The 16,078-nt window shown below is 33.0% G+C and overlaps 1 protein-coding gene across 5 annotated transcripts; it reads right to left on the bottom strand.

Moving 5' to 3' along the window:
* Positions 1–6,777: 6,777 nt before the first annotated feature.
* Positions 6,778–15,655, bottom strand: LOC145309681 (uncharacterized). Of its 5 annotated transcripts, none has more exons than XR_013876537.1 (9): positions 15,170–15,655; positions 13,799–14,026; positions 13,409–13,554; positions 12,773–12,904; positions 11,385–11,572; positions 10,453–11,210; positions 9,335–10,065; positions 7,105–8,835; positions 6,778–6,890 (listed from the first exon to the last, which is right to left on the bottom strand). XR_013876537.1 is itself a non-coding variant. In XM_080150352.1 (8 exons), exons 1-8 carry the CDS (start codon positions 15,281–15,283, stop codon positions 8,697–8,699), a joined length of 2,436 nt encoding a protein of 811 aa, XP_080006478.1. In that variant the 5' UTR covers positions 15,284–15,655; the 3' UTR covers positions 6,778–8,696. The 5 variants fall into 5 exon arrangements, 1 of the variants encoding a protein (XP_080006478.1); XR_013876534.1 differs by having other exon boundaries at positions 6,778–7,520; positions 8,438–8,835; XR_013876535.1 differs by having other exon boundaries at positions 6,778–7,510; positions 8,440–8,835.
* Positions 15,656–16,078: the final 423 nt, after the last annotated feature.

The following is a 16,078-nucleotide window of genomic DNA, read 5'->3' as shown; positions in this document are numbered from 1 at the left end:
TTGTCCATTTGTACATTGATGATTCTTTTATGTTTAATTTTCTACTCAAAGATAAAATAAGAATAATTTAATAAATTAGTATTATATAAACTAGCAGCTGCATCCCTAGCATTTAGAGGATCTCTATTCCAAGTGATAAGAACAGGTATGAAAAATAGCCTAAAACCATTAAAACTTAAATGTAAAGTAGATGTTCAGAGGAATCAGGGGGCGTAGCCGCTAGTATATATACATAAATCATTTCAAAACTTTGATATGTTAGGAAAAGTATATATGCCAATATTCCCCCAAGTAAACCAGAGTGTGCCAGTATTACCCCAAGTCAAGCAGAGTGTGTCAAACAGGGTTATGGCACACTCTGCTTGATTTGATCCCCACTTTCATAATTTACATAAAAGAAAATACAATAAGGAATTTCATGTTTGTTGTCCAATACACCTATAAGAAAACAATGTGTAAATACTTCCTACCTTTAAGGAAATTTTCATGTCCATAAAAAAATGACTGTATATGTAAATGTATATAATGTTCATTTATTTCATGAATTATTATGTTCTTTTATGTATGTACATTGCACACAGCCAAGAATAATAAATCTTATCTTATATGATGAAGATCACTAACTAACTGAAGCTTTCAGTTAAGATAAGTTTTTCCAAACTTCTCACATTTCTTTGAGCATGCTGTCCCTTTAAACCTCCTCTCCCGAATTTCTATCTCTCAGGTTCAAGAATGTATTTCACTCCGGAATCTGCTTCTTATCCAGCAATTTCCACCATCTTATCCGTTCCAACAAGATGTTCCTATCCATTCTTGATACGATCCATAAATTTCTCCATAGAACCGGTTCTTGTGAAATCTTCGGTGGGGGAAACTTTGAAAAAGGTAAATTTTGCCTCGGAAAAAAGTAACAGCGGCCAAAACAAATTGTTGGGCTCTTCTTTGCACTACTATACTACTACAACAAGTTGTCTAGCATTAAAGAATATGATGATATTGCGTGTACAAAACATTCTAGATGTGCAAGTTTAATTTTTTAAACCAAGCATTTTTAAAATTGCAAGTTGTAACTTTGCTTTTAAAGCCACTTTTTAAAGTACGCCACTGCATCCATATTTATAATAAATCTATAAATAAACTATCTAGATCTTTGCTATACTAAATATTCAATCCAATGCGAAGAAAAAAAAACTAGCTAATAGAACACAAAAGCTGAAATCTGCTACTGGTTTGGGAGACATACAGGATGTGGTTATAAAGCCCACTTCTTTGATCAATTATATAAGTTTCACATATAAAGTTAAGCCATTAATTTAAAAATAAGTCAAGAATTATTAAAAAATAAATGCACTTTTAATTTGACTCTATGATAAAATAATAGTCATATCCTTAAAATTTCAAGCACCATCATGTTAATAATGTAAAAATTGGTCTTTGGTGGAATTTTGATATGGCCTGTCAGCTCTAGATTGTTACTTGTGTGTGGGGGGGCGGGTATCACAGAGAAAAGTGAACCCAATTAGCCGGCAGCAAAATTGAAGAATTGGAAACCTTGTACCACACACTCTTACACACACACACACATAGTGACTTTATGCACGCCTTACATGTGTCCTCTCCCCCTTTATATCATTACTACCACCGTGTCCCTAAGTAAAACCATACACACACACACACACAACCATTTCGCGTAGACTTACATTAGGAGCTTCTTGCACGTATACACTCATACAAATACACATGCACATGACACACACACAAACACATGCACATGATACACAAGTATATGAACACATATTTAACATAGGCCCTAGTGTCCACCCCACCATACACAAATGACTAAAACAAATATTGAATGGGCAAATAGATACTTTTTCTCACATAAAGTCAATACACCATTGATTTTCAATAACTTCATTTAAAAGTCAACTTTATTGACATAATAAAAAATCAAAACATTAACTTTAAGAGGACACAATCAAAATGTTATTTTTTTTAACAATGATGGAATCAATAGTTGTTTATTGCATCGTATTAAACGAATTATTAAAAGATTTATGTTTTATGAGCCCCGAGGGGCCGCAGGCCCAGGCTAACAAAACTTATGATCTTTAATCTAATATTTGTGGAAAATTTCTGTAATACGATGCTATACAGGACATTTCAGTTCGGCTAAGAACCGGTTCAAATCCAGCGGAAAATAAATAAAATCGGTTTCGAAGCAATACTAGAAGACTATTTTCTAAAAGTAAGAAATGTATGGTAAAAACAAACAAAATTTCCAGGTCATCATGTTGAAGGAATTCCAATTGTCCTGAGGCTGATATGCCCTACACTACACTCACTCAAAATATGCCTAAATTTATACTTAAATATAGGGTGAACTCCATAGTACAAACATACAAAACCATTTTATGCTTTTACTTATATACTAATTCATTAATTTTAACATTATTATATGGGAAGATGAATAGGACAATTTATTCAAATTTATTTAGACTTCATTCTTAAATCAATGACAACAATATTCAAGAAATAGCTGCATTTCAATTATGCTTTACTATACATTAAATCTTTATCAATATTATCTATAATATTATAATCGTAGCAACTCTGTAGTTAAGTTTTATAATCATCTATTTCAAACTCTAATGTGTGCTATACTACTTTTATGAAAATAGTCTTTCTTGTATTAAAGTTAAATTCTGGAATATCTGTTATTAATAAAAAAAACATGTAAAATCATTCATTTGAAAAGTAATAAAAACTAATATTGGTAAAAACCAGAAATCTACAATTTTACAACAGTATTTATAGCAATAAAACTACGTGATGTAGGATATATGTAGAATTTATCAAAGATCTAAAGAAATAAGACAATGGTCGTTAAATTGATGCACATATCCAATGATGATACACAAAATTAACACTTCTGTGGATTACAGTTAATGGTTTAAATATTTTATCATTAAACTAATTCAATCAAAATTCAATAAAGGTCCCCATTAAAGCCAATGAATAAGAAAAACTTTTTTTAAAAACTTTGGGACTAGTTTTATAAACAGCTTAAAATCCCTCCCTCCCTGAGTATTCATAAATATTTAAAAGCCATATGCTATCATAATTCTGCATTTAATTCAAGATTTATTAATCTAAGCAAAATGAACAAAATCTTTAATTAACCAAGTTAAATTGCACTAAATTAACATAATAATGAAGATCCTTTAAAGTAGCAATGATTTTTTGTCTAGAGCTTAAGATAAAACTATATAAAAGTAAGTAATTTTGAAAAAACTTCAAACATGTCCCGGGGTGGTTTTTAGCTATTTAATTTTTTTGGACTGAAGTCTAAGGCTATTTTTGCTCAAAATTCTAGAATACTTAGTCCCTGAAAGCTTGGGGCGCATAAACTAGTTAAATATATAATTACAATGGCTTTAAAGTGACTTAAAATGTGAAAGCCATCATCCTTACAGAGACTGACTCTTTTTATGCTGCCCATTATTCCACCTAAGCGTAAATAATTTTGAATAAAAATAAACCCCTTTAACAGCCCAATCTTTGTCAGTTAGTTGTTACTGTGCTTGCTAAAAAGTGCACCACTTTAACATGGGCATCCCCAATCCTTTTATACTTATCACCTGACTAACATAGCCGCACTATGTACTATTTCTAAAATAAATCAGCACAGTTTAATTTAGTTTGGGACAGACTTTAAGCTAACACCTCCAGGACTAAATATATATGCATGAAGATTTTTCTCGATAATTATCAAGGGGGGGGGGGGAGTTTTGACACATTTGCGTAAACAGGGAGTATAGGCTTTATCTTTGGACTGAGAGGATAGGTTATTAGGGATAAAATCATTCTTATATGATGAATTTTCCCAAGTTTTAAGATTTTTTGGATAGGACTCCAGGTTCCGGAGCTCCAGGCCTCCAGGTCCTCTCTGTACAGGTAAAAATTAAAAAAATAATTTTTTTTTGAAGAATTAGAAGTCAACCTATGAAACAAAATATGCATATTTTTAAATGTTATTCACATATTTGAAGAAAAAAACGCATATTTTGTTTCATAAGTTGACTTCTAACTCTTCAAAAAAAATTTTTTTTTTTCATTTTTACCTGTACAGAGAGGACCTGGAGGCCTGAAGCTCCGGAACCTGGAGGCCTATCCAAAAAATCTTAAAACTTGGGAAAATTCATCATATAAGAATGATTTTATCCCTAATAACCTATACTCTCAGTCCAAAGATAAAGCCTATACTCCCTGTTTAAGCAAATGTGTCAAAACTCCCCCCCCCCCTTATACTTGTAAAATAAGGGTTGTTTATTTTTTTACTGTTAAGAAGTTTTGTGATTATTAAAAATCTTCTCTCGTGAATAAGATCATATTCATTTTTTTTTTGACAACGGGAAAGGTAGGTTGCGGGTAAAATCCGTAAAATTTATGTGTTTTAAGTTAAAAACAGTAGTAGAACGACAAAAATTTATGTTAACTTTTAAAAACAATTGTTGTCTATAGTTCTTTTTAATAAGAAATACACATATTTAGTGAATATTATCGTTCTACTACAATTTTTAAGCCTTAAAACACACACTTTTACGGATTTTACCCGCAACCTACCTTTTCCTTTTGTTGTTGTAGGTATAATGATTTCTATGACGATTTGAAAGTTTTTTAAAATTGTTAAAAAAAAACACAAAATGGACACTAAATAAAGCAAATGAGTGAGCAGTCTATTATTTATCTGTGTAACTCTATTTGCATAAAGTTGCAAAACTGCTGTTGCTTTATTAACATACTAGCGGCTTCGCCCCTAGCCTCTAGAGGCTTTGCCCCAAGGGGTAATTAAAGATAAAAAATTAAGTACCTGATGAGAAGCCCCCACTCCACCACTAACTTTAAATAATTTTAAAAAAAGGTGGGTTTTTTCATTTTTTTTTGGCGGGGGGGGGGGGGGGTTGGGGGTGTCCCCCCCCCCCAAAAAAAAAAATAGCCTAAATCCACCACAGGACCAGTAGGTATATTCCCTGAAGAGTAGAATCCGATCGGTTCAGTGGTTACCGAGATCTTAAGGGACGGACAGACATCATTCTACTTTGTATTATAGATTTATGTTACAGCAAAGGATAAGAAGGATTTTTAAAAATACTTAAACTAAGTTAAGGTAATCGATATATTAATACTTGGATGTTGCACCAATGTACTCTAACAATGGGATAATCTGTGCTGGCTAAAATAAGGGTACAGGCCCTATTTTCACAGAGAAAACGAGTCAAAAAAAGCTTTGCTATGTGCAAAGAAAATTAATACACACACTTAGTCATAACTTTAATCATTACTAAAAATCTAAAATTACCCTTGTATGACAATAGAGTAGCAATATCTCTAAGTATTTATTTGATATGTGATAGTACAGTACAAAATATCTGTGTAAACCACTTCTAGCCATAACTTTGACCTTCGCTGTATGTGTCTACTAGTGTGTTTATGCAAAAATATTAGACTTGAAACAATTTAAGCAAGATGAATAAAAATACCTACTAACTCATATCTATTTATATTACCTAATATTTTTATGTTTTCATCAATAACAAGGCTGACAACATCGATAAGTAGCAAAAAGGTTATTGTTATTCAAACTGACAAAGTGAGTTATGGAGCAAATGTTCAATTGTCATAAAAGGATAAAAAATCACGAAACCTTGAGATAAGTATATATGCTTTTTTTGAAGCATGACCGTCCGGCCAAATAACTTATAAGCTGGATGTTCATTTCATCCAAAATTCTAGCTGTCTTATGTTAGTCTGAAAATTTGTCCGTTTGTCCATCCATGTTTTTGTGCTTGGCTACGACTCATGGATATTTTCATCCTTGATTAACTTTCAAAAGAATTTAAGGATTAAAAAATAATGCAGAAGAATCAACTTAATTTACATTCAGCTCTCCATTCAAAAAAGTTACTCTAAATGATCTCTATTGGCAAGCAAATGTTGGAACATAAGTGTAGCTAATCAAGTCTTAATCAACGTGACTTACAGTTTCAAAACAAGAGACGCTGAATTTTTTTAAACAAGGAAAACAGGGATCAGGTGCAGTTCGCGGTAAAAAGTTCCTGGTATCGATTATCTCAAAAAAAAGAACTTTAAAGGCTGTGGAACAGTCATTACTCAGTATTGCACAGTTATCTCGAAGTGGACATAAATGCGAGAAAATAAGACTAAATTTATGTGTTTTTCTTCAGTGAAGCTTTTCCTATTATATCTTTGCTATTTCAGATTATTTATAGGCCTTCTTATGTCGCTTAACAACGGTGAGCAGGCATAAGATGTAAGTTCAGCTGTTTGGCAGCCTTTAAAGTTCATAGATTTATGGAGATAATCGATACCAGGATCATTTCACAGTAAACTGCACTAGATCCGAAAAAGTTATCATGTATAGAATTAGCTCAAAAATATTATTTGAAATATTTAAACAAATTGGATATAGGGAGTTTTGGTAGATGCTCTTTGATAGGGGATTGTTCCAGAAAATACCAGAAGTCAATCTTATGAAAAGGATTAAATCTATGCCTATTTTATGTAAAATATAACAAGTGTGCATATAAACCAATCCCAATCCAGGTATCGTCGGACAGTTTCATTGCTTCTGACAAATACAATGTTTGATTTTAAATAAAACACTAACCTTTTTATCTTTCTTTTAAAATCCCGGCATATTTAAATGTTAATCTAAAAGCCTTAATAAATACAACGTTTAAATAACAATAAATGTTTTAACTAAACAAATCATTTATTCTCAAAATTAATGCCATAAAAATACAATTACAATGTCAATTATTAAAACTAACCGAATATCATTTGTAAACACAACTAAATACTAGGATCTAGAGCAGTTCACGGTAAAATGTTCCTAGTAACGATTATCTTCAAAAATCTATGAACTTTAAGGCTGCTAGATGCCAAAGGTTGGATGTAATGTACAGTGTACATGGCATGTCTGCACACCGTGTCAGTTAAAATTGTGTACGGACACAATCTATTCGTTTCGCAGTTTGAAAGTTTAGATTTATGAAATAATCGTTACCAGGAATATTTTACCGTGAACTGCACTAGATCCAAAAACTAAAAATAAGATATAGCAATGTATATTTATGTACATTTTACATATTTTTTATCAGTCAAACTTTTTTAAAAAAATTCAGGCACTTTTAAGGTAGCAATTGTAAGTCTTTTTTTTGCTGTATACATAATTGATTATATATTTAACAAAAAAAAAGGTTTTCAGTTTTACATTAAATTCATATAACTACATAAAAATGTAAAATTTCTGTACAAACAAACAAAAATTAGAACATCCAAAAATTATAACTTTGCTCATAAGGTTGACTTTAATAAAGAAACCGGTAAAATATCCAATCTAATTTTACAAACGTAATTTTAATTTAATTTAAAATAAGCCCTTAAAGATAAAACAACAAATGTTAATTATTTAAGTTGAAGTTACCTTAAAGGGACTGTGAACGTAAATTTTTCTCATCTTAATATCAAATCTTAACATTATCTCATTCATAATATCTCACAGATAGAGCAAAACGCGCTTTTGTTTGCTTAAAAAAACGGCTTTTTCCGACGATTTTTATAAGGTCCAGGGAAAGGAAGAAATTTTCCGGACTATATAAATGTGCATTAAAATGCTTTTTTCTCCCATTATAGCTAAAATTAAACTTTTTCACATAGTTCTTGATTTTTCCTAACGGTTAAGCTGACTTTTAACATAATTCTTGCTTTAAACCAATGTATAGTTACTTAGAAATTGATAAAATAAGCAATGTTTTTTATTGAAAACCAAATACAATAACAAAGCTAGAAACAGGTTTTTTATTAGTATCCAATTAACTTTATATGGCCCATCTCTCACCCACCTTTAATTACAAATTTGTAAATAATAAAGACGCAATATTTCTTTATAAACAGTCTGATAAAAGTGTAAACTAATTCTCCAAAGTGGGTTATTTATTGTCCAACACAATAAAAAAGGATATTATTATTTTAAATAACCTATGAGATTCAACCCTTTGTAGACAGTGAGGTATTTTTTGTCAATAATACGAATTTAAAACAGGTCTTTATTACCTAATTACTACGTTATAAAAAAAACTAATTGGCAATTTTATATCATAAAATAAATCCTTAACAGTAAGTAAATTGTTTAAACTATATATGACAAGTTAAATATCCCTACAAACATTATAAGAAACAAAAACGTTCAGATTTTCCCTGTTTTTTCCTTTTCCCCTCCCAAAATACAATAAAATCAAGGCATTATTCCTGGATATTTTTGTTAATCGGACGTTTTTAGTTGATCAGTGTAGTGAAATGTGCTTAGAAAATGTTAAGATTTGATAATCTGATGAGAAATTTTTAGGTTCACACTAAAGGGTTTGAATTACCATCATATACTAAGAATTGATATAGATGAAATAAACAATGAACATTAAACAATAAACATACTTAGTCTTAGGTCCAAACTCAAAGAAACTAATGCTAGGTAATCAAATATAAAAATAAACATTTATGCTTGGTTTTTTATTTATGAGAGTTTTTAACAAGGAGGAAAATTACAATAATGATTGAATTAATTTATAATATTTTTCTCTACTATATTCATTATTCCTGCATCCCTGAGTATCTTATAACTGATGTATAGCTTGTTGAAATCCAGATGCCTGCTCAATAATAATTGGAGCGAACAATGTGTCTTGAGTTCCGTAAACGGCATCGTGTTTGTTCAACACGAGGAAGGAATAGAAGGTCTGAGCAACGTGTTTCCTGAAAAGAAAATAGTGTTATTTAAGCTAATGTTTAAATTGTATTAACAACCATCAGACAACAACTCTTTGATTGCACAACCTTTATCTTGAAGATCTAATTGCATGGTAATGTGTTGGGTCCGTGTTGGACCAAGGCATATTCCCCTTAATATGACATAGCAGCAGTAGAACGTCTTTAGTTATGATGCCGGGATTTTAACTCCAATACGACGAGCGGATGCACTACGTGTTAAACCAAGGTCGAGGGTTGCTTTTCACATTTATAAATCTTACGACTAAGTTTGAGCAATTAAATGCTTGGTTGTCTCTGTAGGACGTTTAACTCTTGATCAAGCAATAATAAAGCAACATTTGGTTCATGTAGAGTAATACAATAAGTACCTAACTTATGTCCTTACTATGTCTTAAATAAAATATATAGATATTAAGGAAACCAACGTTCAATTATATTCGAAAACTTTTGAAGTTTTGGTTAAATTGAGAAAAGTTATTCTTACCTATTATTTTTTTCCGAAACAATAGAAGAGAAATCTATCTTATCCGCCTCTTTAAATTTGAACTCCAAGACTTTGTGCAACAGTGCAGCTTTCTTATTCAACACTCTATTCTCGTATGCTTCTTGACTTTCGTCATCCAGCATGTCACTTTGTTCAGCAGTAGCATTTCTGGATTCTTCTGCAGAATAATTTCTTGATGTAATTGATGATTCTTTTCTATTTCTAAAGCTTGAATACTCTTGTGGTATGTCATAATTATCCTCTGGAGGTTCATTATAATAATCCTCATCGTAAGCATGATTATCTTCTTCAATGTAGTCGTTGACAGGTGACATAGGTGGGGATATTTGTTCTGGTGATCTTGCAGCAGGACCAAAGGAGGTAAGTGACATAGCTGGTCCAAAAGAGTTGGGAGGATCAAAATTCATACTTGCGCGGCTGTCCACCAAGGTTGCAGCCAATGGATCCTGAAGCCTTGTTGACCGTCTGGACTGTTTCGCCGGCGGTGGCAGAGATATGTCAATAGCAGACGGCTGCGGAACGGAAATGTCAATAGGTCCTGTTTCGTTGTGAAGCTGGGCTGGCGACATTGTTGGTAGTTGGAGGCTGGGGGATTGGGGTGGTTCCATTTCTCCAAGGGACATGGGAGGTGAGGGACAAGGTATGTCCATTCCAGGTGAACCAATTTGTGAAAAGTTTGTCATGCCAATTCTCTCCTCTACTCCAGATACCTAAAAAAAGTGATAATTACACATAACTCATATTTAACCTGTAAGGTTTGATTTTATACCAATTTGTCTAAGGGATCTTCAATATTTTTTTTAGGAACAGATTAATTTGAAGGTTTTCTTAGTTGCCTTTCTTTAGTATTATCATCTAAAGGAAGGGATAGAACTAGGAGGTGTATATTTTACAACTTCGTTGGGATTAAATCATAAAATCTTTTGTGTTTCTGTATGTACAGGTATGCCTTAATTATTTACCCTGAAGACTGAAAATAAGCGCTCAAAAAAAGAACACCTACCTATAAATTTAGATATAAAATATGATTAAGCTAAGATTATAAAAATAGGGTTTAAGTGACAACAAACATTCTTAAAGTGATAAAAATAATCTACCTGCATTAAATCATCTTGTCCTGGAAGATTAATAGTTTCTCCTCTCAATTCTCTTCCTAGTTCTTCTTGCTGTCTTACCAGCTCTTCTTGACGCTTCATGTAGCTACTCTGTTCCAGCTGTTCTAACCTTTTACGCTTGGCTGGACGAGTCTTGTCCTTGCGGCCCTTGTCAACCTCTTTCTCTGGGCTGATGTGTTCCAGTTGGATATCATTCTCAGGATGATCTCTGATGAATGAAAACGGATCATCATCTGTTTCTCGCATAAACAACCCTTTCTTGTATTGATCGAACAGGGCTCCCTTGGGTAAAGGATGACAGGGCATACTAAATAATTCATCCACTCCTCCGATTTCCAACCATTTCATTAATTTTTTAGTAGGTGGGGCGATATCAAGTGTTGTTAAAATATCCTCACAATACTCCAGCCTGTCCTTCATTTCTTCGCCAGTAAAAGCTTTGACAGCATCTACGACAAGTTTACGTTTGCGCTTGCGTCTGCCGCCTTTCAGGGCACTTGCGTCAATGGGAGCCAGGGCAAAACTTTCATCCTCATTTTGAAGCAGTGTGGTTTGTTCGTGTTGGGCAGGAGGGGCTGGGGATGGTGTTGGGGCAGCTGGAGGCAGAATTGGTCCAGTAAGATCTCCGGCAGCTGCTGGGGTCTGGTCAAGCAGGGGTGGAGCCATGCTGACCGGCTCCAGGTCAATGCCACCAGCAAGACCGGTATCGTCCAGTGGAGTAGCAGGTCTCGATATACCACCTATAATAATTTCACTGTTAATATTTTTTCAAATATCTATAGGTAAAGGAAGCGGTTGGGAAAAAAATCAATTAGACTGGATAACATACATCCCTGATAACACATAAATGATTATGCAAACTAATTTAAGATAAGTTACTTAGCTATTGAATTTTTTAAAATATGATCTTGTACCTGCATGACTTGAGGCTGGGGACAATGGCCTAGCGATGCTCTGGACCGGCTCATGTATTGAGGCACTGTATGGCAGGCCTGCCTCAAATATTCCACTCAAAGTAGGTCTATTCATTCCCTCTTTACTTATCCCACCAATTGAGGGCCTGCCTATTGATGATTCGTCTCCGAAGGGCGCATCACGCAGCCTAAATAATATATTCGATTAATAGTGTTCTTTTTTATTGGATAGGTGACATACAGGGTGTTTTTTTAATAAGTTAAAAGTTATGCTTAATTTAACCCACTTGCCATTAACAGAAATTAATAATCTAAATCTTAATTTCTTCATTGACGTGGGACATTTTGTATGAGAAAAAAATCTTTGGCGATTTTCAACAAATTCTGCCTTAAAAACCGGTTTTTTCAAAGTACCTATTTTTGGAAGATTTTTGGATCATGACTAATTTAATGAGTGCAAAAATGCGTACTTTTTTAAAAATCAAATTGCGCGGCTTGTGTTAATAGTAGAAAAATGTTGCGCATACCGTTAGAATTGTCATAAACTCTAGTTTTTGGAAATATATGTAACACATACAGGCTATTTGTAATATAGAAGCTACATTGGAAAATGTGAGAAATGTTGAAAATTTTAGGTAAGTTGGAACATTTTACCACGTAGATCCTAAACTATACGTAGCACAGGAATAGTTCTTAAACACCTAAAAACTAGAGTTTATGACGATTCTAACGATATGCATAACATTTTTCTACTATTAACACAAGCCACGCTATTTGATTTTTAAAAATGTACGCATTTTTGCAAACCCTTTAAATTAGGCATGATCCAAAAATCTTCAAAAATAGGTACTTTGGAAAAACCGGTTTTTAAGGCAGAATTTGTTGAAAATCGCCAAATATTTTTTTCTTATACAAAATGTCCCACATCAATGAAGAAATTAAGATATAGATTATTAATTTCTGTCAATGGCAAGTGGGTAAAATTAAGCAATACTTTTAACTTATTAAAAAAAACACCCTGTACAACTGTAATTTAGTTAGCAGCCTCTTTCAACAAAATGTTGTAAGGTGAAAAATCAAGGAAAATTTATGATATCAAAAAAAGAGAAAGATGACTAACTATCAAAACTGTGTTTTTTTATATTAAAGGGTAGCTTTGGGCATTAATGTAAAAATAAATCAAAGAGTAGTTATTTATCTTATCATATTGTAGACAGCTTTTCGCGGATATTACAACGAAAATATTAAGATTAAAACCAGTTTTGTTAGGCCCGAGGGTGAAAATTGTCTGCAATGCGATACTATACATGATTTATCAGTATGGCATAGAACAGGGTAAAAAATAATGGAAAAAAGTGAATTTTCCTAGACATAAAACAGCATTTTACCTGGAAATATCCTGATCCACGAGGCTGATCCCTGCGGATTCCATAGAGCCTCCTCCTGGGCGTGTGGGTGCATCTCTCATAACCTCGGGAGATCCCATGCTCTCGCCACTCGACATGGGTTCATCGTCAAACCTAAAATACGCAAATTCAATGTAAAATTAAAAGCATAAATAGAAATGCAAGTTTAACTAGAGAACACACAAGTCAGAGGTACCTACAAAATACAAAATCAAATACAAATTAAGCATAACTCTTTCACTGTTACGTTTTCAGTCATACGGATAGATTAAAATAGTACATCTATCATATTCAGGTAGCAGGCCTCTCTGACGCTATTACGCTATAACGTCTAATTAAGCGTTAGACGTTAAAAGTTTTACTTATTGCAATAATGTCGAATGCGAATTTAACAGTATGGGAAATCCCTAGGCCCAAAACAGACACAACTCTTTACAATACGTACAGTTAGGTCTTCCAGACAAGAGGGTCGGACAATTAAAGGATTGGTTATCTGTATTGGTTGGAATGTTAGTACATAGGAAGCAAATTTAATGTATGGTCCTAAGTTGTGTTCAGGTATAAAATATTAACCACCTCATCCTTGTATTCATCACAAACCAAAATATTGCTACAGACCTGTCAGTGCTACCAGTGGCCAGACTAACCCCAGCATAATCATCTCGCAAAGTAATTTCATCAGCCCGTGTGTGTGCTATCAACATAAACTGTCCGTCACTAAAGTCAAAGGTGTCCAGATAGGGTAACTCTGTATCAACGTCCTGTTAATATATTTATACAATTATAAACATGTTCAGATAATTCTATCGGTAAAAATTTACTGGGAGAAAACTTACATTAATAATAAATGTGTTTAAAATACAATTTTTAAAGCAAAATACGAAAAAATAAGGGTAGTTGAATAAAACATTCCTAACATTATTATAAATTGTTAAGATAAAATTAACATCAATACATGATAAACCAAAAAAAAATCATGAAGTATTTTATATTTGTATAACATCCCTGAAAGTAATCTGGCAAAGTAATGGCATTGATGGCCGCTTCTCGCTTGTCCATGGGCAGGTCAACCGACCCTGGCCGGAATGCCATTTTGATCTTGGCAAACGCTTCATTACAATCTGCCAGCAAATATTTTGCTTTTCTGGAATATATTTTGACCACACCCAGGAGTAAGTGACCGCTGGTTCTTAGGGCCATCTTCACCTTGGGCTGCATAATGCCAGCCACACTTTCCTAAATAAATAAGATTATATCAGATTGTGAATTTATTTAATATTAATTTAACATGTGCTCTCAGAATGGTAGTGGTTAATTTTGAAGGCCTTTTACGGTTAAAGGATCGACTAACAGCAAAGCCAAGATTCGAACTATCTCTTTAGAACCAGCTGAACGTACCTAGTCTAAAAATAATTTGGAATAGCCAATAAAAATATAATGTACAGTGTGAGTCAAATAAAACTGAGTTTTCCGATTTTCAGACACAACCAGAAGGAATACAGAAAAAATAATTATATGTCCTTGTTCTCTGTACAAACGCACATCAAACTTGTAAAAGGTGTTTTTCATTATCTCTTAAAATGCGGCCTCTATGATAGGTGTATGGTGTCAAAAAATGAAATCTTGAAATCTTTATGCTCTAAAAAGCGCCGTTGTTTTCAGAAATATTTGAAAACACCTTTTCTAAGTTTAATGTATATTTTTATAGAGAAACAAGAACCTATAATTGTTTTTTTCCATATTCCTATTGGTTGTATAAGAAAATCGGAAAACTCAGTTTTTTTCTGACTAACCCTGTACATTTTTAATAGTGCAAGAGAAAATCCGCGTAATAACAGATATTTTAACGCGTCTAGATAGATCGATCGTTGTCAATACTTAGTCTTGGCATTTAAAAATAAAAGTGGTGTTTAGCCGGTTCTAGGGACACATGATAACCTAAGCTGAGCAGTTTATTTCAGTTCAAATCTTAGGTATTCTAATCAATTTCCAAATCTTAATTATCTGATTAACGTATACTAGAATTTAACTTATTTCAGTATATAGTAGCTAGGTATTCATTTTACTGGACCTAGGAAACATTGGTCAGACTTAAATGCTATTTAAGGCTTTATACAGGGACGTTCATGCTTTATAAGTAAAATAAGGGGTTTCAAAAGTTTAAGGGAGGTAACCTATTGCATTGTTCAGAATTTAGAGGTAGGTACGTAAATGGAGTGGTTACAAAGTTTGAGGGGGAAACGTACATCGATTTACCTGCACCCTTGGACGTCTGTGGTATATGACTTTATAAATATCTTTCACTGGTTTTCAGCTATTTTTCTTGCATTCACCTCCCTTTCCAAAAGGCTATGGTTGAAAAAAAAAAATTGTTATTACCTCGATGTTAGTTTCATAAACTTGGGCTTTGGTTAACTTTTTATCCCAATGAGCTGCCAGCCAGATTCTCGCCAACGGCCCTTTTTTGGCCAACACAAAGTGGGCGTAAAACATTTTCGATCACTTTTCACTCACTTTTGCGCCTTTAAAATAATTATAACATCATATTAAAAACATAAATATTTTTCACAATTCAGCGCTTTAATTTTAAAGCAAATCAAACTAGAATAAATTTGTTTATGTTTTCATAAGGAGAGGTAAATATAATTCTAACCAATAGAAAGAGAGTTGATTTTGTTGTAGCCAATCAGAGCACGGCTAGGCCAGATGTCAAGTTCGCGGATTTTCGCGCGTGTCATAGACAAGTAATACTAATAATTTGGATAATTTTCGGTAGATTTTTAAGTGCTATTTTGACGCAATAATATAGATAAAGTAATTAATAAAAGGTCTAATAAATGATTTTAATTCTTTCTTTGTCCCACTGCACATATATTTATAATTTTGCCTTGTATTTAATAAAATTTGAATCGATGGTTATGTAAAAAGGAAATTAGTGAACTTGTCTATGGAATATTTCTCATTTACGCGCGTTTTGAATCCCGCGCTATTACATGAATGTCGTCTTGCTGGTAAAAAGTTATAATCATGACAAGGAATCCAAAGGGATGAGACAATGGTCTATAAATTGATGTACATCCCGCAGTATAATTAAAAAAATTACCCTTTCTGTAGATTCCAATTAGTGGTTGCAACGTTTGGACCTTTACTTTAATGATTCAACCGATCAAAATCAATTTAAGTCCCAAAAGATTTTGAGCCAACAAATAAGAATATTTTATTACAAAACTTTAGGGACTAATATAATAACCAGCCCAGCCCAATGTCATCTCCCAACCTGATAATTAC

This window comes from Acartia tonsa, chromosome 2 (assembly GCF_053477335.1).
Source record: "Acartia tonsa isolate MP-2025a chromosome 2, ASM5347733v1, whole genome shotgun sequence".
Classification (NCBI taxonomy): domain Eukaryota; kingdom Metazoa; phylum Arthropoda; class Copepoda; order Calanoida; family Acartiidae; genus Acartia; species Acartia tonsa.
Note: the sequence above shows the minus strand (reverse complement) of the source record. Positions and strands in the feature narration are given on the sequence as shown.

Excerpts from the sequence above, each read along its gene's own strand:
- LOC145309681 (XM_080150352.1), bottom strand. The coding sequence starts at position 15,283 with ATGTTTTACGCCCACTTTGTGTTGGCCAAAAAAGGGCCGTTGGCGAGA. Across the intron at positions 14,027-15,169 it reads TTTATGAAACTAACATCGAG|GAAAGTGTGGCTGGCATTAT; the intron begins GTAATAACAATT and ends TTATTTATTTAG. Across the intron at positions 11,211-11,384 it reads CCCAGCCTCAAGTCATGCAG|GTGGTATATCGAGACCTGCT; the intron begins GTACAAGATCAT and ends AAATTATTATAG.